Source organism: Spea bombifrons, chromosome 1, assembly GCF_027358695.1.
Source record: "Spea bombifrons isolate aSpeBom1 chromosome 1, aSpeBom1.2.pri, whole genome shotgun sequence".
NCBI classification, from domain to species: Eukaryota; Metazoa; Chordata; class Amphibia; order Anura; family Pelobatidae; genus Spea; species Spea bombifrons.
In genome coordinates, this window is record NC_071087.1 from 154,426,505 (window position 1) to 154,448,285 (window position 21,781).

General features: G+C 37.4%; 2 protein-coding genes across 2 annotated transcripts in view; both read left to right on the top strand.

Annotated features, from left to right (window-relative positions):
- Positions 1-21,781, top strand: part of C1QTNF3 (C1q and TNF related 3) — a 278,698-nt gene that overhangs the window by 228,611 nt on the left and 28,306 nt on the right. The window lies entirely within an intron of this gene.
- ADAMTS12 (ADAM metallopeptidase with thrombospondin type 1 motif 12) overlaps positions 1-21,781 on the top strand; it is a 161,570-nt gene that overhangs the window by 41,783 nt on the left and 98,006 nt on the right. Inside the window, exon 3 of the mRNA XM_053448139.1 lies at positions 14,872-15,043. Within this exon, the coding sequence (XP_053304114.1) occupies positions 14,872-15,043 (172 nt within the window). The remainder of the gene's footprint in view (positions 1-14,871; positions 15,044-21,781) is intronic.

Below are 21,781 nucleotides of genomic sequence, written 5' to 3' on the forward strand. Positions count from 1 at the left end.
CTTTTGGTTATATTTGATATAAATGTTGACCTCTTGGAGGCTGAGATCAATGGCAGCATGTGGCAGAGCCAGTATAATCTCATCAATTTCCTGCCATTAACTTCTCTCCCTTCACAAAGGCCGCCGAAACCAGTCGACCTCCGGTAACTTTTCAACAGGGGAGAGAAGTTAACGGGGAGGAACAATCACGCAGATCCTAAGAATAAAGTTTGTACTTACTATGTATAATTTTGTATTATTTTTTATGTTACAAAAATTTTTTTTGAAAAAACTTTAGTTAAAAAAAAACTGAAAAGAAAGCAAAAAAGAAAAAAATAGCTGCTCCCATGGCGTTCACGTAGGTTTTTAATATTTGCATAATGCTTATTTTAATTTGTAAATAAGTGTTTATTTTATATACAGAACTTGGGAAATGTGACCGATCACCAACAATAATGTCTACATTTAGCGCTTACAATGAAGACTGTACTCATCAATAGTACAAACATGTTTTCTTTGGTATTATTATTATCCTGAAAGTTATTGTTTGCGTACTTATCCCATATGCACTGATAAGAAATATTTTTTAGGAATTATTTTATCTAGCTATTATAAATCGACCATACTGGTTATTTTTTTAAAATTTTCCTTTCCACTAATAAACATGAACATTAATGACTTCATTTTCACTTTTTTTTTTAGTACCAGGGAGTGTTTGTAGTTAAAATGTATTTTTATCCATTATGTGGATAAAATTGATCAGATATGAGCTGAAGAAATGTTGCGTTTTTGCTTTTTGCCCGTTTAAGGTTTGGTAGGCATTATTTGTTAAAAAAAAAAAAAAAAAAAAACTTCACAAGGAGCAAAGGTTCAAATGAGGTTTATGACATCAGAGGTTACGTGCGGAATGCTAAAATCTCAATAAGAAAAAGGTCAATTCACTCTGATCATCAGTTGAAAGGGTTACCTATACCAATTTTGTCAGCGGGCAGCTGTTAGGAACCTCCATAAGAGCTATACGGTGATGGCCGACATGGGCATGAACTTTTTGTGAACGTTATTACTGAGCTAAAATAGACAAAACTATCAACACGGAACTGGAAGAGATCAAATTGTAATTTTGTAAGAACTGCAGGGAACCGAGCAATTAGTGACCTCGGCCACTGACTATTTTCTGTTTCACAAACTCATTTACTTTCTGGGTAACAGAACATTCCATGAAAGTAACTTTATTTCTTCATGGGAAATTTTTGCATTTGTTTTTTTTTTAAAAGAATAGTTCATCATTGTTATTTAATTTCTTAGTCTAGCTTTCTGATGGAGATGGTGAAGTAGATATAAACAATGACGACCAGCAACTCCAGATAGATGGAAAAGAAAAAGCCCACTGGTGGCAATATGGTGTAAAAAAATGTGTCTTTTATTATAATCCAAAATGAGCAAAAACAATCTCATCGTCACAAAGGCAAATTCGTGTAAAACCAAGGAAGCAAATGCCGGACGCAACTTTGCTTTTTCAAAAGCTGCTTGCCAGAGGCTCGTGAATAAGCAATTAGTGGGCATGTGTTATGTTGCACGGATGGGTTTGTGAGAAAGAGAAATGCTTCTCTCTTTATCTACGAATCTGTCTCCAATATTCTGGCCTCTTGGAGTACTTCTGCAAAAGGGCGGAGCTAAGTCACACACAGCAGGGACAGCCTTTCCCGTCCAATCCAGGGACAGGCTGTGTGCAGAGGCTCTGCCCTGCCTTTGCGGAAGTGCTCCAGGAGGCCTGGTTAACTTGAGCTGATACCAGGGACGAAGAAAGAAAACAGAAGAACAAGAAGAGGCAAAAGAAGAAGCTGCAGAAAAGAAAACAGAGGAAACCAAAGCTGCAGAAAAGGAAACAGGCACACAGAAGTGGTTGGCAGAAAAAGTAGAGAGAGTGTGAGTGATAAAGTGAGTGAGAGTGTGAGAGAGTTTGAGAGCAATGAAATGCAAACGAAAATTTGGAGCTCTCTGCTTCATTTTTGTTTTGTTGGTGAATTGTTAGACATTTGGTAAATTTCATTAAATCTAAATGCACAAGTCTAGGAATTAGTAAGGCCCCTACCTAAGGAAGTCTTCTGAGTGGACTCTGAGACTTTGGGTGAAACACTGCTTTCTGGTAATTTTTTTTCTCTAGGCAGGGGAGCTGTGTTTGACCATAACCATTCCTCTCCCACCCAAGGCTGCCTGAACTTCCCTTGCCCCTAAATGTAGCTAGCCCCATCCCTTTATGAAGCCACTTCTACAGAATGGAGAGAGAGATCTCTGGGTAGCCCACCCTGTGAAGTTACCAGGCACGGAGAGACCAACTATAACTGAGAAATGGAATGAGGCCAAGTCGTACTTTGTGCCTTCCGCATTAGACAATAATTTATTGTTGCCATAACTTCATTCTTCATGACCTCTGGTTTTTTTTTTAATACCATTTTTTTTATAAGAAGGGCTTATTGGTATTTCGACTGGAAATATCTATTCATATGAAAAATAGATTTACTCAGAACTATGATAGCTGCAACTGCTTGCAAAAGAAAAATGACCGGAATATCTGTCTACCAGGAAACCATGACCAAAGTGCTAGTAAAAAAAACAAACACATCACTTTTTTTGGTGTGCAGGCTACGGGTCAGGGCTCAGAATCAATTCTTTGACATATTGTGATTTACGAAAGCTTGAATAATGGATGTAGAAGTGATTTATGTGGCTGATCTGATCACCGTGTGCATCGTGACACATGTAAATGTAATGTTTTATACATTTAAATGGTAACCGTTTTAGGTTTACAAATCAAAAGTTTGGTCTTACAACAGTTATTTTATAATGTGATGAGTCAATAGTCTGGATTCTTAACGTTCAGGTGTACGGAAGGTGACTGATGTATTGCTTACTCTCTTGACACTGAACAGATTACAATGGTTAAAAAGTGCTCAGGGTCATGGAGATTACAACACAGTCTGTTTCAATGCTCTGTAATTATTTAATATGTTAAAAGTGTTCTTACAACTACTTTGCTGAATTTAGCACTTTTGCAACTAAATACATATTAGAAACGCTGTTCCTGGTACGTTTTTAATTAACAGGCCAAATGGTCCTTTACCTGCCATCAAATTCAATGTTTCTATGAATGCCAAAACTCAGAAATTTGTTCTAAATTAAGTAAAATTTTGTGTATGTTTTATTTTATTGTGAAAACGTAATTGACATCTGACACGGCAGGCACTGAGAGGCTATTACCATAAGAACTGAAAAAGCTTGTTAAGCTTTTATAGCTTGTTATAAGGATTATGCTTGTTATAGATAAATATATAAACTTTATTATATATATATATATATATATATATATATATATTCTTTATGATATATATATATTGAATAAAGAATGCAATGAGAGATTTGTTATGGCCTGTAAAACATACAGAGGCAAATTTATGTACATTTTCAAGGCAAATTGGCAGCTACAGTTACACAGTCTGGAAAGGTCATCTTCATATTCCTACGTATTGTTATAAGGATTGAGTGGAATTAATGTTGGATACTCAGGGTCGGCTCATTTAAATATATATCAGGCGCACGTACTGCAGCAAAAGTTTGATTTTCCATTGTGAATTTTTATAGCACTAGTCTACAGTAAAACACCAGCACAATTATTATAACTTTGCCCTTGCTACGATAGCTGCTGCTGTTCTGCTTCCCAAAATATTGTTTTATTTATTGCATTTCTAATGTAATTGCATTCATTGCTTAGCACAGTCTTGTGGTATGCAGTATATGTGTGTATATATACATATATATATATATATATATATATATATATACACATATATATATATATACACATATATATATATATACATATATATATATATACATATATATACACATATATATATATATATTTTTTTAATTATTATTATTTATTTTTTTTATTTTTTTTTTTTAATTTACAAGAGTAGAAAGGTTAGGTAAAAGGGTTGGACTTAGGTCTTTTTTTCAACCTTATGTACTATGTAACTATGTAACATACTGTATTTCAAGAAATTATCAGTGACTTGCAGCCGGATAGAGTAACGGTGTGAAATTTTGCTGTTCTAGGTTTAAAAGGTGAAATCAATAATTCTTCAAAATCTCAAACTGTCAAAGAATTACTCAATAATATGTGATCAGCATAAAAAAAAAACCGATGCATAAGCGTGTGTAGAGTACCTTTGGCAAATGCTATGACTATTTATTAGAACACTGGAAAATGTTACTTGGAAATGCAATTTTCTTGACTTGTCAGAATTCGATTCAAACAACCTGCCATTAGGCTATTTCAGCTTCACCTGTATGCCGTGGCACAGTTCATACGTCCAAAAAGTACTGATACCTTCCAAATGACTAGTGATATAACTAAAAATCTAACACTGGAGCGCTCTCTTCACGCAGATCTGTCCATGCTTACATTAATTTTACCACGATGCCAACAGAACATTTTTATTTTATATACTTAAAACACTATTTATAAGTGCCCAGAATGTATGTCTCTGAAAACTGTGTAGCTACATTCTTAATCTCTATTCATAATAGCCTTTTTACCAATTTTTGCTCACACTGGGCGTTAAGGCAAAAGCCAGAGTGACGGCGGTCTTAAATGTTTAGGTAAAGACAAGCTTGAGGTGGGAAGGACATGGTGAGAAAAAGAGAAGGGGAGAAAAGAGATAGGAGAGAGAGAGAGATAAAAGGGGAGATAGAAGGGAAAGAGAGACAAGATGGCAGTAGAGATAGATATAAAAGAGGATAAAGAGAGAAAAGAGAAAAAACATCCTTGGGCACATCATTTAAATGACAGGCAGATAGGCACCAGAGAATGGAACAAGATTGAGCAGTCCTGGCAATAGGGAATTTATTATTCAGTCTTCATTTTTTTCTGTGGGTTAGCTGCGTTAGATTTAGTACATTCAACAAAGTTGGCAACAAATATATAAATATAATATAAATGAGATGTTTTGGATCCTCTCATTTATATTATGTTTATATATTTGTTTTGGATCCTCTCATTTATATTATGTTTATATATTTGTTTTGGATCCTCTCATTTATATTATGTTTATATATTTGTTTTGGAACCTCTCATTTATATTATGTTTATATATTTGTTGCCAACTTTATTAGGATGAGAACCAAAATGTTTCTTTTCTCGGCTTCTACAAGTACCATGCAAGTTACCTGTCCGAGTAGATATTGTGAAGCATAATGGTTTGTAAACACTTAAAAATAATGAAATGTTTTTGTGTGTTATGATTCATTTTACTCTCTTTGGTCTAAATTCTTAGATCAAGAATATTTTGATTCATTTAGCCATTCACATTATAACATATGCCGTTTAGTAAACCAATTTATCATGAAAAATTAACAATTCCTTATACAATTGGGAAATGTATCCACACATGTCCTGCGCTGTATTTATGTGCCATCATAGAAATGTAAACAATCTAAATTACTAACTATCCTGTTTGAAGCTACAGATCAAAGCCAACAGAGTCTCCATTTATAATGTATACTATCTCTAGAAACATACATTCTTGGCATATCTATTAAACGCCATTCTAATTAAAAAAAAATTCTAATTAGGACATATCATAAGCATTGATTTACTGCATACGTTAGCCGGTGGCATTTTAAGGGTTCATTATTTATGATGACAGCTGCTGTAGGGGTAATTTGGAACTATTTGAAAGACTTAAAAAAAAAAAACTTAAAAGCGTTTCAACATAACAAAGAAACAGCCGACACAGGGACAGAGAATACTTTATCGCAATACTTTGATTGCTAAAGGCAGTGCTAAAGTATTTTTATAGTATGGAGAAGGTAATTGTTGTTGGTAATCATTGAATTTGAAGATACTTTTTACTTTTTTATTGCTACAATAATTCTATTGAGCTACACTGATGTCAATAAATGTGAAATACATATAAATAATTTGCTGGTACTGTCATGAACGTTTGGTATTGTTTTTGTATTTTTTAAAAAGAATAGGTCAACTCATTTTATGAGTCTGTTGGAAGGGCTTCTGTTCGTTGGTTATATCATTTCAAAACGAAATAGTTTTTTTTTTGTATTTGAAAATAACCTTCAAATAATAACATCAAGTGATGGCTGTGAGAATTCCCATTGCACTCTCCATTTTATATTTTAAATCATGTGGACAGCTGGAGAAACAATTTTGGTATTTTGTTCATGAAAAAACATTATGGCCTTCAACTGCTATCCTAAATCCTCTTTGAAATTAAATTCATTATAGATATTTAGCCAGATTGTGGTTTTCTCATTATTTTTTTTTTATTGTGCCAGCTCATATGTATGCGTCTGTACAGAGGCGTATTTCCCTGGGGCGAAGCCGTAGGCCTGACCCGGGACGGTTACCCAAGCTGCTTCCTTCACAGCCGCCATGCTCACTGCAGAGTGTTGGGATACGGTCATAATCCCAGTGCTCCATGCCATAAAGTGGGAAGTTGTAAAGAGATCCTGTTTCCAAGCAACCAACCAGAAGGATTATTCCATTGGTTGCTATGGTGATAACACCACTTCACAAACTTTGTACCGGATTAACTTCTAATGCATAAACCTGTTTATACTCTGGTTACTAGGCAATGACTGCAATATGTTCTAAAAATCAATGTTTTTTTTATTTTATTTTTTGATCCATGTTATCTATGGTAAACTAAAAACTCTGATCTGTGCACAAATCATACAAGAAGATGGATTATATCGGAATGCTGAATGCCAGTGGTATTGTTAAAATTAAATGGTGGGCTGAACTCTATAGGGCGTCTTTACATGCAGGTAAACATTGTTATAGCTCAGGACACACTCAGACGCTCACAGTAATACCGGTCATGTTTGCTCGACATTCACAATCAGTCGGTTTTGTTGGGTCCGAGCTGTAAGTGCAGCTTGAGGGCTAGATATATTAAATTACCTATTATATGGAATAATACATTACACAGAGTCATAATACAGAGCCAGCCATATGATATAATTGATCAGTGGCGCCAAGGTGGATTGTGTGTTGATCATATTCTTTCCAATGTTGGGAAGCAAGTTCATGCAGGAGAAGATACCCAATCATAGTTTGCCAATGGCTCTGGAGGTCCTAGGGCCAAGCCTAGACATATAACTTTGGTGAATAAACCCCAGGCCCAGATTGTATGTTTGTGTGTAAGTGGTGAAGAAGCAGGGAAGACGAATGAGGTAATGAAGGTGTGTATGGGGCAATAAGGTATCTTTACAAATCAGGATTAGTACATTTCACATTTTTATTCCGTAGAATAAATACCAGAAGGAAAATAGGAAAATGTTGCATTTAACTAAACAAATTCAAGACATATCTAAAAATTTGCTTTTTTCCCCACTTGTTTTTTTAGCATTGCCCAGTTTACAATAATTTAGAGTTTAAGCATGGTTTTCTGTCCTTATGCATAACTATCTAACCTCCTTGATGTATAAAGCTGCCTACTCGATATCACACACCACGCAGCAGAGATCGTTTTACATTAACAGAGAGCAAAATGAAATTGTTATGTCTATTACCTTCAGAACAGAAGGCAAATGAATTTAAACGCTAGCATATGTATTTAATGCTATCTGAAAATAATGTTCAAACCAATTAATGGTTTTCTCTTGTGAGACTTTAAATAGCTGAAATCCGACAATATTGAATGTAAATAGTAAGATTATTAGCACTTGTCATCTATATACCTGGGAACTTGTGGGCTCTGGCTACCCGGAGCCTACCCTTGCGGGACGTGGCCGTCAGTGGGCGTTCCTGCTGACATCACGGGAAACACCCCAATTTAAAGTAATATTTAGCAATGCAAAAGTCATTATTTGAAGACACTTTAAAATGAACCTGGATATGATGTAAAAACATCATTTTTAAAATTATGTTAAATAATTAGATGTTTTAGAAGCCGACTTATTGGCAGCAGACTTGATGGGCTGAGGGTTTCTATCTGCCATCAAATTCTGTGTTTCTATGGCAACTAATTCTCAGCATACCCAGAAACTTCCCAGGGTAGGCTACCCGGAGCACTACCTCTTCTGGGGGAGTGGTTTTATTAAGGGGCAGGGCTAACAACCTGTAAGGGCTGGACAGGAAGTAGGATAAAAGTGGGCGTGATCAAGTGCTGGTCACATACCTAAACAAAGAGGAAGCTGACCAGGAGACCTGAGGCAGCCAGGCTTTACTCAGAGACTCCAGATCAAACCCAGGTAGTTCCCAGGTATAAACCAAGATTGTGATAATGTGAAATCACACCCTGCAAAGTCTTTTACACACCTCCATGTCTCCCTGCTTTACTAATTATCATACAGCATACAGCAATATTTATATTTACCATATGACAAAATTGTCTCACAGATACTGTTATTTTATTTCTGTTTGGTAAGAATAGCGCATTTATTTTTGCACACCTTAGGCTGATTAAATGGAGGACACATGAAATCTCCTGTACAATGTAATTCCTTAAGAGCCTCCAGATTAAAGCTGTTTAGTGGCCCCCCTCTGTGACAAACCAATTAGACTTACCTGGAATAAATGTTTCTGAATAATTATCAAGTGTTTAAACGTATTAGTTTCTTGCTGTGGGTTTTAAATTGTTCATCAAGCATTACGTTATAGTCAGTTACTTATCTCATGCCCTAAAACCATTCATGCCATGAATAATATACAATCATCTTCTTTGGACAGCTTTGCATATCATATTAGATGTTTTCAAGTCGAAAGACACCATATTGCTTAATAAAAAATTCCCTTTAAATGCATTCTTCACACATAAACAAAACTGAAAGCTCTATGGGTTTGACCCAGAGTCTCCTGGTGAAGCCCTGTTTCCCCAAGTCACTGGCTTAGTCTTCTTTCTCCAGACAGTGGTGTTTTGACACACTCACTCTTGCTTATTCTCACTACTAACATGTGTAGATTGTAGGTGACAGAAATCATTGTATTTGGGAGTGCATCCAAAGAAATCAATTTAGGATAGCCCAAAAACATAGAAGCTAATAGTCTAATAGTGTCATGGCTTGCTAGCTTCCAGCACATGAATTTAAATATGAGTGGGGTAGGCATATAGTTATCCCGAATCTAAGAGGAGACTACAGATCAGAGGGGCTGCTGTGCAGAATAGATGGGCCGAATTGTTGTTATCTGCTGTAATGTTTTATGTTTCTATGTAAAGCTCTAGTAACATGCTTTGGGTAGTGCACCAACATTTTTACTTTATTTTCTGCTATATTATATATATATATATATTAGTGCATATTTAATAAATATTGTATTCATAGTTTGCGGGGTAAAATTGAAGATAATACCTTTAGCCAGCTGTTTTTTGACGTACTTGTGGGTTACACATATACTTACAATAAAACCATCAAACACTAACACACATTCACCAACTTCAACATAACACAATACTATGTGCACACAGCTAAAACCATATGCTCAAACACACGCTTACACCATACACTGACACATACTAATGCCATACAATAACGTCCACACACAATAACACCATACACGTACACACCATTTCCAGTCGAGCTCTCCTTTCCTATCCCCTTCCTCTTAACCTGCTGTTGAACTCCATCTTCACTGCAACTTGCAGGGGCGTAACTAGAAACCTCAGGGCCCTGGTGCGAGAATCTGTTAAGGGCCCCACCCCACCCCCAACCCCCAACCCATCTATCCCTTTCTCACTATCTCCCTTCTCCCTCCCTACCCCCCCTTCTCACGATCTCCCCTCTCCCTCCCTAACCCCTCTTCTCACGATCTCCCCTCTCCCTCCCTACCCCCTTGTCACAATCTCCCCTTTCCCTCCCTAACCCCCTTCTCACGATCTACCCTCTCCCTCCCTACCCCCTTCTCACAATCTCCCCTCTCCCTCCCTACCCCCTTCTCACAATCTCCCCTCTCCCTCCCTACCCCCCTTCTCACAATCTCCCCTCTCCCTCCCTACCCCCCCTTCTCACGATCTACCCTCTCCCTCCCTACCCCTCCTTTGTAGGTCACTTACCGTCAACTCCTGTGTTGGGAGCGTGAGGCGTTTGTTCGGGTGCCGGCGCTTCACTGCTGAGCGCCGGCATATGACGTCATATGCCGGCGCTGAGCGTGAAGCGACAGCACCCGAGACAAGTGCCTCACGCTCCCTACACTGCACCCTGGGCAGCGCTGAGGCAGGCGGCCACGGCAGCAGCGGAGAGCAGAGGCATCCTGGATTTCTGTCAGTCAGGGGGGCCCAAGAGTTGCCGAGCGGTCGTTTTCAGCAACCGCTCGGCACCCCTTGGGCCCCCCTGACTGGCAGAACTCCAGGGCCCGGTCGCAGTAGTTCCGCCACTGGCAACTCTTGCACTCTCTGCAGGATCACATAACATGGGGCACCTGGGAGCATGGGAGATTGTAGAGTTTAGAAAGGGGCTGCAGAGGGAAGCAGCAGGCAGCCCCACAGACTCTAGGATGGATTATAATTCAGCTTGCCCACCAAAAACACTCAAGACTTCACCCCTAGCAAAGCCCCTGCCAAGGACTGATTAAGGTTTAAGTCTTTAAAGCAGGAAAAATGAGTTGGATGGTTCTATCGCTTGTCATGTTCTATGTTTCAATGTATCTTATCCTGTTAACTACTTAAGATAAGTAGAAGAATAATTTGAAAACTATGGCTCAGATATTTCATAAACCTCACACTGCTTGTTCCTGGTAATAAATTCAAAGATAGAATTAATTTTAAGCTGGTATATCTTCTGACTTCCTGGTACTTGCATGCACCATTTATTTATTATAGATGTGCAAGGTATATATAAGTCACCCGTAAATAGCTAAAATTACAAAGAAAATGAAATAAGAAGTTGCTGATAAATGTCTGCTTAAATTAGTTACATTTTATGGCATCCTATATTAGAGATTAGTGTAGCAGCTAATTTTAAATATTCATGAAATACAGAGTTTTGAAATACATTGTGCATAAACATAATCTGTCTGTGATTTACTATTATGAATATTCAGTCTATCAAAAATAGACAATTTTAGATGGAAATATGAGAGTAATATGTTCATAAAGGTTATATACTCGGTATACTCAGGTGAATTTTATGAAAATAAACCAGCCTTCAAAATGAATGTATGTATATAAAGCAAAGGTTGCATATGAAAAAAATAAATAAAACATTAATTCAAATCTGTACTCAGAACTAAAAAGACAAAAGAGATTCACAAAAAATGAATAAACATAGTAACATAGTAATTTAGGTTGAAGAAATACCTAAATCCACCCGGTTCAACCCTTCTACCGATCCTTTCTGCTTTTGATCCAAAAGAGGGCAAAAAACCCCAATTAAGCTGTTTTGTGGATTTTGCCACTCAGGGCAAAAATGATTTTGTGACTCTAAAAAGTTACCAGATTTCTCATTGGATCAAGAAGCTCTACAATATAGTAGCTGGTGAAGCTACTCACCTGGCTACTAGGCGAGTCAGCCTGCCCTATAAATGCCTTCTCTGAGCCGACAACAAGCCTTCTTAGCTCTCTGACCCCTACTACCCCTTGCACAACTAACCCAGCTGTCTGCTCTAGAAAACTCTTCTTCCCCTTCTCTACTCCCCTCTACACTGGCTACAACCAGTGCCTGCTCCATAAGAAGTAAGCTCCTCTCCATGTTGTCTATATCCCTCAGTGTTGCATGTTAACTCTTTAGATCAAGTATATTTTTCACTTATGAGTTCTCAATTGGATACGCCAATGCTCAAGATTTACCTGCTTTGCTCAGAATAAATGTATCAGTGCCTTCAAAAGCCAAGCAGAACCAACAGAGAATGTCAATTACTAATTAGCAAACCCACCTGCAAATCAATACTCTTTTTTCCAACATTACTTTACACATTACACCATGCAATATTAAAGGGCAAATTGTAAAATGGACTGTTGTTTTGTAATACTCAACTTAATGAATGGACCCAAGAGCATAATTCTTCTAAGATTTACTAAGAAGTTGAGTGGTTAGTAAGTTAAGGTTTCACTAGACTGACCAGATTCAACTTCAGTGGGATGCTAATGCTCGCAAAAAACTACTTGCAGATTTACTAATCTGTGAGTTGTTTCCAAAGGCATGTGCCTTTAAATTTTTAATGTTAGAGGTGAGTGCATGTAAGTGCAACGTTAATTTGCATGCCCTCACCTGTGTCTTGCAAAATTACAAAACTCTGATACTTAAAAAAAAAAACTATAAAAAATATATTTATATTTATATTTATATCTATACTGTGTAGATGAAAAGCCAAGCCATGCCTCCCACTTAACCCATCCCATTCTGAGTTTGATGGAGGGTTATAGTTTAAGCAATTCCCTTTGTCCTCCGGCATTTGCACAATAGTTTAGCAGGTTAAAATCACCCAATGGCTCTTGCTTTGCAAATTTCTACATTCTTATGTACTCTTGTGCACCAACGGACCAAGTGCTAGAAGCCTTATTAGACTTGATAAACTTAAATGGGGAGAGGGTTGATTATAGAATGAGAAACAGTAGACAGTCACAGCGGGAAAAAAAATGGATAAAGAAAAGTATAGCTAGGGGACAGTTACCATTAAAAGAATTGGTATGTACAAGGACTGATAGAAGATGATGTACTGTAGTTAATGTGTACAATGAACTATATTCAAGTTTTAATATGATGTAGCCACACATGAATGGGAAAATACCAACAGGGTGTAAAGTATGAGGAACTGTCATGTGTATAAGGAACAGATTGGAGATTGAGGTTGGGAGGTTGAGGACTTTGATTAGATGGAGATATATGATAAGGAAATCATAATTATAGATATTTTTTGGTGAGCACAGGATCATGAAGAACATATAAAAATGTAACTATACTTTTATATTGGTGCCATTTTTTCCATTGTTAGGAGTTTTGTTCACATGTGCTATACCTCAAGTGGATGTAGATAAATTATTTGATCCCTCTTTTATATTTGTTTGTTGCATGAAAACATAAAGATGGAAAATCAATAAAATAAATACAGATAAAGCAGATTTTTAAAAAATACACATTTCACACAAAAAAAGGTCTAACCAGAAGGCAGTTTGTAGCAAGTGGTTCTGGCACTTCTTTTATGTGAAATTCAATCAAAGGTATGTTTCATTCTGCTCCAGCTGTAGTTAAGCATGACCCTACCTATACCTAATTATTTTAAGCAAGTATGTAATTTGCATGAAAATCATCCTCTTTTAATACTTTATATTGCTAGCTGAATATATCTACCCTTGCAGGGAATCATTAATAGATTCAGAAGCACTGAGCAATAGGAATGTACATTCAAAGAGATGTTTGTTTTGTGTACATATTCAGATAACTATTCAAATCCATAAAGACGTAAACTGCATATTATTTTTTATATATCAATCGAGTTCATTCATACTCTGCAAAGAATGGATAAAATAGAAAAAATAACTTTGAATTGTAAATGCATGCAATCATCATTACAACAAAAAGCGTTTCCCTTGGTAAAAAAAAAAAAAAAACATTAAATAAAGTATAAAGAAAATGTCTATTCAGTATTTTTGCTTCAAATTATAAGACCAACAAAATAAATGGTTATTATTATTATTAAACATCATTAAAGCATCCAGGGCTAGATTCCATTGCAAAGAAAAAACTTATATGCAAACTTTTCTGTTGTTGACTTTATACATGATTATTAGTTGGTTAGGGGGTGCTAATGCCTCTCCAATTATTTCTTTCTTTCTCTTTTATAAAATATAATTCTTTTCACCAATGTTTGTGCCAAGGGTAGGAAAAATGTTTGTACCTAAGCACCAGTGTCTGTGTAAAGGCATGTAGAAGTCCTCTGATTTATTCTGGTCCTGCAAGTTTTATAGGGGGTTTAGAAAGAAAGAGTATGCCAGGATATCTAACAAGCACCTGGGACGAACTTCCATGGGGAAGAGGGGCAGCTACCTCCTATCGGGACCTTCGATCCTGCTCCAGGATCCATGGGCCCTAGCTATGGCTGTGACACCTCAAAATAGTAATAAAATAAAAATTAATTGGGGGGAAAAAAAAAACAGAGAGAGAACTATAAAATCTCAGTTCACGTAAATTTTCTCAATTTTGTGCTCTATTTGCTGTGAATTTACTTTAAGGAGCAGTTTATAACATTGTAATGCAATGTGATAAAAGAGAAATGAAAGCCTACTGTTAAAACAAACAAAAACAAAAAAAAAAAAATAACAAAAAAAAAAAGCTGATTGAGACTATAAAGTGAGGCTTTCAAAAATTTTTTCAAATTATTTAATTTTCTTTGACGTTACTCACATTACATAACAAATTGAGAGTGCAGTTGATGGAAATATGTCACAAAATGACATAAATACCACAGAGCTTAAATACACATTGATTTGGGTCACCAAAGGCATGAAGTTCCAGCTCTATTGCATCTGATGGGATGAGTCAATCTGCCCCTTGGAGGGGTTGCATATCACGGGGCATTATTTTAATGGCTGGCCACATTACACAAGCAACTAATATTTTTAACTGCCAGTAATATCATTTTATGAATATTTCTATGAAAATTCTTTATTAATAAAACAACTGTCTAGGCTTGATTCCAGTTAAGCAGCCACCATCGATCTGTAAGACACAGTATGTAGCCGTCGCAGAAATATATAATGTAACAACTCACCGCAGAGATAATATCCAAACCGCCGGTTGCTTAATCTATTCTGCTTGTGTGAATATGTTCTGAATAATAATCCTGCTGTATAGGGATTATAGAAAGTAACCGTGCTTTTGTTAAATTTGTGAGGAAATTCATTTGATTCCATTTGTTGCATCTTTAATCTCTTTCAGACTGGATTTTTCCGTCTTTCCCATGGAGACTATTTTATTGAGCCATTCCAAAATTCGTCACAATCAGCAGGAAGGCAGCAAAAACACATAATATACAAGAGAGAATCACAGAACCCTCGCAGGAATCGCAGAGACCTGCCTATGTCTAAATATCAGGCCTGTGGCGTAAACGGTACGGATGGTTTTTTTTATCGTTTACCTATTTTTTTGTATGCATGTGAAACTTTCATGAAGAACGTATTACATATTTTTAAAGAAAACCATGACGAAACCTTCTGGTACAACTACCCCATCCACCATAACATGTATATACTATACACGCCGCGATCCGGGTTCTTAAATGAACAAAATGTACGTAGCACATTAGTTAGAATTTGTTACAGTAACTGATCTCTGTGTAAGCAGATACACGCTGTGAAAGAAACCACTGCATTTGGAAAGTGCGGTTTGTTGCTTTGGATGGGGGAGTGATTTTCTTTCGCACAGTTCACTTCCTGCTGTGTCTTACAACAGCTTCCTACATAGAAATTGACCGGAGCAGATTTAAATCAATATACCAACACAACCACAAACAATTGTGCATAAAGGGACTGTAAAAAAAGTTTAGCAACCAACCTTTAGTTGTAATAGATACCATACAGGCTCTTTAAATGCTTGGGAAAAAATGATGTCATAGTATATATATATATATATATATATATATATATATATATATATATATATATATATACAGGCTTTATATTAAACATTTTTTCATTTTCTTTTTTTTTTTTTTACAAAGCTGTGTTGTGTTTGCAGTTCTTTGATATCCATGAGAGCAGAGTATTTTGAAGAAAAGATCAAAAGGTTTAACAATAAAGACATTTTTTTACAGCCTTTTTGCTCATATGTACCAAGGGTGCCAATATTAGTGGAGCACACTGTATATATTGCGATAGAATCCCAGAAAGTATGTAGCACCAAGAATAAATAATTCTTGGCCTAGCGTATGACAACCCCAGGGACAAGTGTAATAAAACTAAAACCAACCAATCCTGTTCCCGGGATCAAAAATACCCTTATTACCCCACCCTAAAACATCACTTTTATTAATGTGTTTATTAAGAGGTATAACCAAAAAAGATGTTTAAAAACACCAGTGTCACCAGTCCTACCATAAAAGATATACGTCACTGCAACATGAGGGCATATGCCCACAGTCGTATAACACTAATAGTATCACATCATTTATACTGTTGATCGCTGCAGTCTTAACAACAAGAATAATAGAATTATGACCAGTGACACGGGCTTATTAAAAACTCAAACAAATAGCCCCCCTGACATGTTTCGCTCCTCAGAGCTTCATCAGAGGTCTGGGCTAATGCCCAGAGTTGTAAGCGTAATAAAATACACTTTTTACTTGTTTAGTTTTTGGGGGTAAAGCATTAGGAGAGAAGAGTGGGCCGGTTGCTCCACTCCATATATTCTTGGCAGCTGCAGGGTCAGTACCGAGCACCGGCTTCACTCACCCGGTATACTAAGTAGACAGGCTGAGTGATTGCGAGTCTTCATTTTTGGACCAGCAAACTTCAGACCAGCAAACTAGGAGCTGGGTGTGTGATGGGAAGGCTCGGAAATAGCTGTGGTAAAGCTGGTCGTGGAAAAAATGGGAAAATGGTGTAGTTGTCCCAATTGTAGTTAGGACTACAAAAATGTTTAATTAGTGCTCCAAAGAGCTAGGGTTTTATTTTACGGTTTGCTTTTGTGTAACCTGTGTGTTTGTGCTGCAAAATAAAGCCCACGCATGTTATGCACAATGAAATCTGCTGTATGGTGTCCAGAAAAGACTGTGTGGTAATCGATAATCCTGGACAAAAAAATGTTTCGTCACTATCTATATATCAGCCACGGCAAGGATTAGTCACACAGAAGTGTGTTATGCCGTGTATTGTTTGCAGGACCTTTGCTTAGGAGATTTCTCAGAGATGAAGAGAAATGTAATCTAACTAAAAGCAGCAAGAAATAGCCAGAATTTAGAATTAGTATGAAAAGGTGATGGAAACCTGTAGATTAATCACAAACGGATAGCGTAACAAGTTAAATGATCAATACATTGATCATTACTGGCACAGTACTGTAATGATAAATGTTATCAACATTTTTAAATAATCAAGTGTTTGATGCGAGATAAAAGCCTAACAGTGGGCGATTGAGATTATAATTAGTTACGTTACCATGTCAAGGAACAGATTCTCCTTATGTTAAGAGTTCTGATGTCACTGGAATGCCACAACTGACAGATAAATGAAGCAATTGTCGAAAACAGCTTGAGAGATTTGATTACACACTGTATGTCCTTTCTGGTTTTTTATATCATTTCAGGAAGCATGGTTATTATAGGAATAAAATTAAATTTCACAGACTATTTTAGATAAGGAGTTAGTTTATTTTTCTAACAATCAGCTTTAGGGGCATTTGCAATCAGAGGATGTCACTGAAACAATTACACGCTGTTACTAATTCAGCATATAAACATAAAACAGCTATGGAAGCTTATCGCACACGCCAGTAATAATTGGCTAAAGAGACTGGATTTTGTCCAGTTTCCAGTTCTTAACCACACACTTTCCATGAGGTTTGAGGGACATCTTTCCATTATGGTTTGCATGGATGATACACAAGAAATAGCATCAACTTAATACATGTATATAATTTGTCTTTCCAAAGCACCATACTTCATGGGTGGCATAAACTGGTCGCTATTAATGGAGCTCAACACATTTTAATCCGAAAACGAGGATGGACCTCCAACAAAATGAACGCGAGCAAAAGAGAAATGTCCAAATATTAATTTTATATTTATATATTGGTTTATCTGCTTTGGCTGAGTTTTAGGGAACTCTGCCAAGACTTAATTAGCAGCTATTACATTTTATTGGAGTCATAAAAGCTAATAAGTGGTAACTGACTTTTGGCAGATGTCTGAAAAAAAACTCTTGGGGGTCAGGCATTTCAAGTGGTTAACTTGGTAGCTTTTATGACTCACATAAATGTAACAGGTGGCAATTAACTGCTGGCAGAGGAGGAGTAATAATGGAATCCAGATGCAGAGGGGAATGCGTAACTCCGTCCAGAAATGATGGACTGTTAAAAAAGATAAACAGTCCAGGATCAGCAAAGAGCTGATCCAAAGACATTTTAAAAGATAGGAGCACAGAGCAAAGTGCACAGTGTAACACACCAGGCAGGGCCGGCCCGACAATGGAGCCGAGTGGGGCAACCGCTCCAGGCGGCACTTTTGCAGGGGCGGCACTCTGCCGCCCCAAGCCCTTTTTTTTTTTTTTAAAGCGAAAGAGAGAGAAAGGGGCGCCGAGTGGTTTTCGCTTACCAAGCTGTCAGTACCCGCTCAGCGCCCCTCTCTCTCTCCTCTGCGGCGAGTCTCCCTGTTCGGTCTCGGTGCCGGCTTGTAATGCTGAGTGCCGGAAGATTACCTCATTTTCGGCGCTCAGCTTTACAAGCCGGCACCGAGACCGAACAGGGAGACTCTCCGCAGTACTGCTGAAAGGTAAGTACAAGGGGGGGGGGGGGAAGGGTAGATAATGGGGGGGGTGGCAGGGACGGAGGGAGAGGAAGGGTAGATAAGGGGGGGAGAGGAAAGGTAGATAATGAGGGGGGGCGGCAGGGACGGAGGGAGAGGAAGGGTAGATAAGGGGGGGCGGCATTTTAAAATTCGCCCTAGGTGGCATTTTGCCTTGGCCGGCCCTGACACCAGGAGCAACAGAATAACTGAGCACCGTATGCAAAGAACTGGGAGGTTATATAGTGCTGCTAGGAGTGACCTCACTGATGATGCTGCAGATCCCACCCCCTTGAACTTCCTGCTGGATACCGTTGTCAAGGGGCGGCGCAGCATGTTTGGCTATAAGCCTGCTCTCCTCCTCTTTGGGAACTCCGCTCTCCTGTGATGTCGGGGAAAGCAAATAATTAAATGGCGTATATGAAAATAAGTAAATAGGTAGTTAATACCTATATGTGTACAAAGGGAGCAGCCAACTATTTAATTTATTACTTCAAATAGGGAGGCAACCCCCCCCCCAGAAATACATAAATTCATTCAACCATCAACTTCAATCACAAAAATTAGATTAAATCTGGTAATCCAGGCATTTATATAGTTCATATAGTGCAAAGCGCCTTAAAACAGTCCAAGGAGCAAGTAAAGAAACTTCAAAGATAGACAGTATATTTAATACTTAATGGTGGCAAAACACTCTCCAAATTAGTCCGTTCTCACCACCCTTCACTCTAAGTTAAATAATTTCACAGTTCCAAAACAGTTCAAAGTATGTAGGATCCAGCACGGTAAATAATAAAAGAAGGAAACTCAGCTCAGGGGCAGCCACACAGTCCCCAGGTGGGGCCATCGAAGGACTTTTTAGTCCAAAGGCCGCAGCCGCCAACCTCACTGACAGTCTCCTTCAAATCTGCTTGGGTTCCCTTGGCAACATTGAGTGTTTTGGATTTTGTCAGTCCGGGAGCTCATCTTGGACGCTATTCATTTTTTTGTTGAATCATAATCATTTTTTGTTTAACGTTTCCCCTCTTGGTCAAAAACTAAATGAAGCAAAGACCCAGTGGCAACTCTCTGCAAAACATTACCTCACTTTACCTAAAGACTTGCATTGAGTATTCTTCAGACTAACCTGTCTGTGAGAAACCAATTCAATCACATAAATTACTGAAAAAAAAATATTATTCCAGTTTTTACCCACTCTGGATAGATTAAATTTGGTTCCAAAGACTACAAACCCCGCTATTCCTGGAGAGCACCAATCGTGAGAATAGAAGGCCAACAGAGTTGCTTTTGTGGGTAACGTTCCATTGTTGTATTACAACTAATACTGAAACTTTTTAGTGTAGTTTCATTGGTTACAAACCTACACGGCCCGTTTAACGTTTTCCTGTGTTAAAGTGATTCCTGGTTTCAAGAGGTTTATTTTGCTCCGACATTTTTGTTGTTTTTTTGGACTGAAATTATAAATCACAGGAAAACAGCTGTCATTTGTAATGAGTTTGCAAAATAAATACAAGGCTAGCAATTAGTTAGAACAAAAAACAAGAAGGGCCTCTTCCAACTACTTCTGGCAATGCGATGAACTCTTCAAATAATAACCCAATTTACGAGCGTATCACATTCAGTGTAATTATTATTAGGGGTTTATAAAGAGACTACCTTTACAATGCATACGTTTTGTGGAAGAAATAAGTAGAGAGTTATGTTTGGTATTGAAGGATGGGTTTCGGATTGGATTTTTTAGACCACAGCATAAGAATATTTCTCGAGGGATAGCCCTGGAGAGAGGAATATTAATTGGATTAATCAACATCAAAGTTTAGATTATTTTTGCATATTCTGGTTTCTAAGTTAGTTCCAAAGGGCCACTTTCCTTTATAGCTACTTATAATTATTTTTTTATTTTATATAGCACCATCATATTCCACGGTGTTGTACTATGGGTAAGTTGATTGTTTGTCCAAGGCAGCATAGTGGGATGGCCCTTTGTTTTTGCCATTTGCTGCTTCTTAATTTGTATATATATTGTGGATTTGTACTAGACCATATGCCACATTTTCAATTTTTTTCACTTTTGTAAAAATGAACGAAGCCGTCCCAGGTTCCTTCCTTTCCTTTGTTGATGGAACTTATTTTGAATGTGTTGGCTAAGTAATTTTCCATTTTATTAAGGGATTTTTATATCTTGGAGCGTTATATAATGATACCTGGGCATATTGGAAACTTAATTTCATTTTTAAAATTACTTTTAATGCTACATTTTACAACCATTGTTATTTTTTTTCCCGACATAATAGCGATTACAGTTAGTAACCCTTCCCCACACCATTTGCTCGTAGCTTTCTCATTTATTTTGTTATTTCAGTCCCATTTTCAATTATTTTGTTCTCTCATTCGTAAATTCATAGTTTTTTTGCTTAATATTCATAGGGTTTGCTTCTATATTTTTAACTTCAAACACTATAATTTGCCTTTCCCTTTTCTCTTTTAGTCAGATCACTGATACATTTTCCCTTGCATAGGCATTTAGTATCAAGGTTAACGTGATGGAACAGCAGAGATAATTCTGTCCATTAAAGTTTGAGTTTTACTCAAATACCAGAAAACAATGACATATATTAACTCAGTCCACCTTAAATCTCAACTATTCAGTTAAGTCGAACTTGAGAATTCTATCATGTTTAAAATCTACATGCTGCAAACAACTTGAGTGTCTACTTGATGCACAAAAATGTCTTGGTGGTCTTGGATTACGTTGCATCTCCGATGTGACTGATGGAGGTTAAGTGATTCCATGGTTTATAGAAGAGACAAATATGATCTCACCCAGCAGCTCACTCATTTTGCCCTATGGACAGTCCATAGTGCAATCCAATAATAGGCAAGTTCAGACCGGCCGTTCGGCAAACAAGGTAAATGCCCAGTGCACTGGCGGCTGAATGTGCCGCACGCTTACCTTTCCTGCCACCTGATGGCAGTTTAGGTAATTCATCATGTGGCAATGTGGTGCCGCCAGCTAGATATGCCATCCAGCGGCCCCCTAAAATGCCAGAGCTGTTTTTCTTCCCCAGTCCAGCACTGCTGCTAGGAAATCAGTGGCATAATATCCAATGTTAAATCTCCACTACAGGAACTTCTGTGCTTTTAAGAATATGTGATACATTATAATCCAGAGCAGAATTCTGTTCAGTGCTACGGAAAAAAAACAAGCTTTCAAATGAACTTGTTAACATACAATATATATATAATATGGTCAATGTCAGGGCAAAGCTGTTTGTAACTGATACTAATGTTGAATAAACACATCTATGAAGGGACGCTGTAATGTGACCCTTAGCAAACAGTTGGACGCCT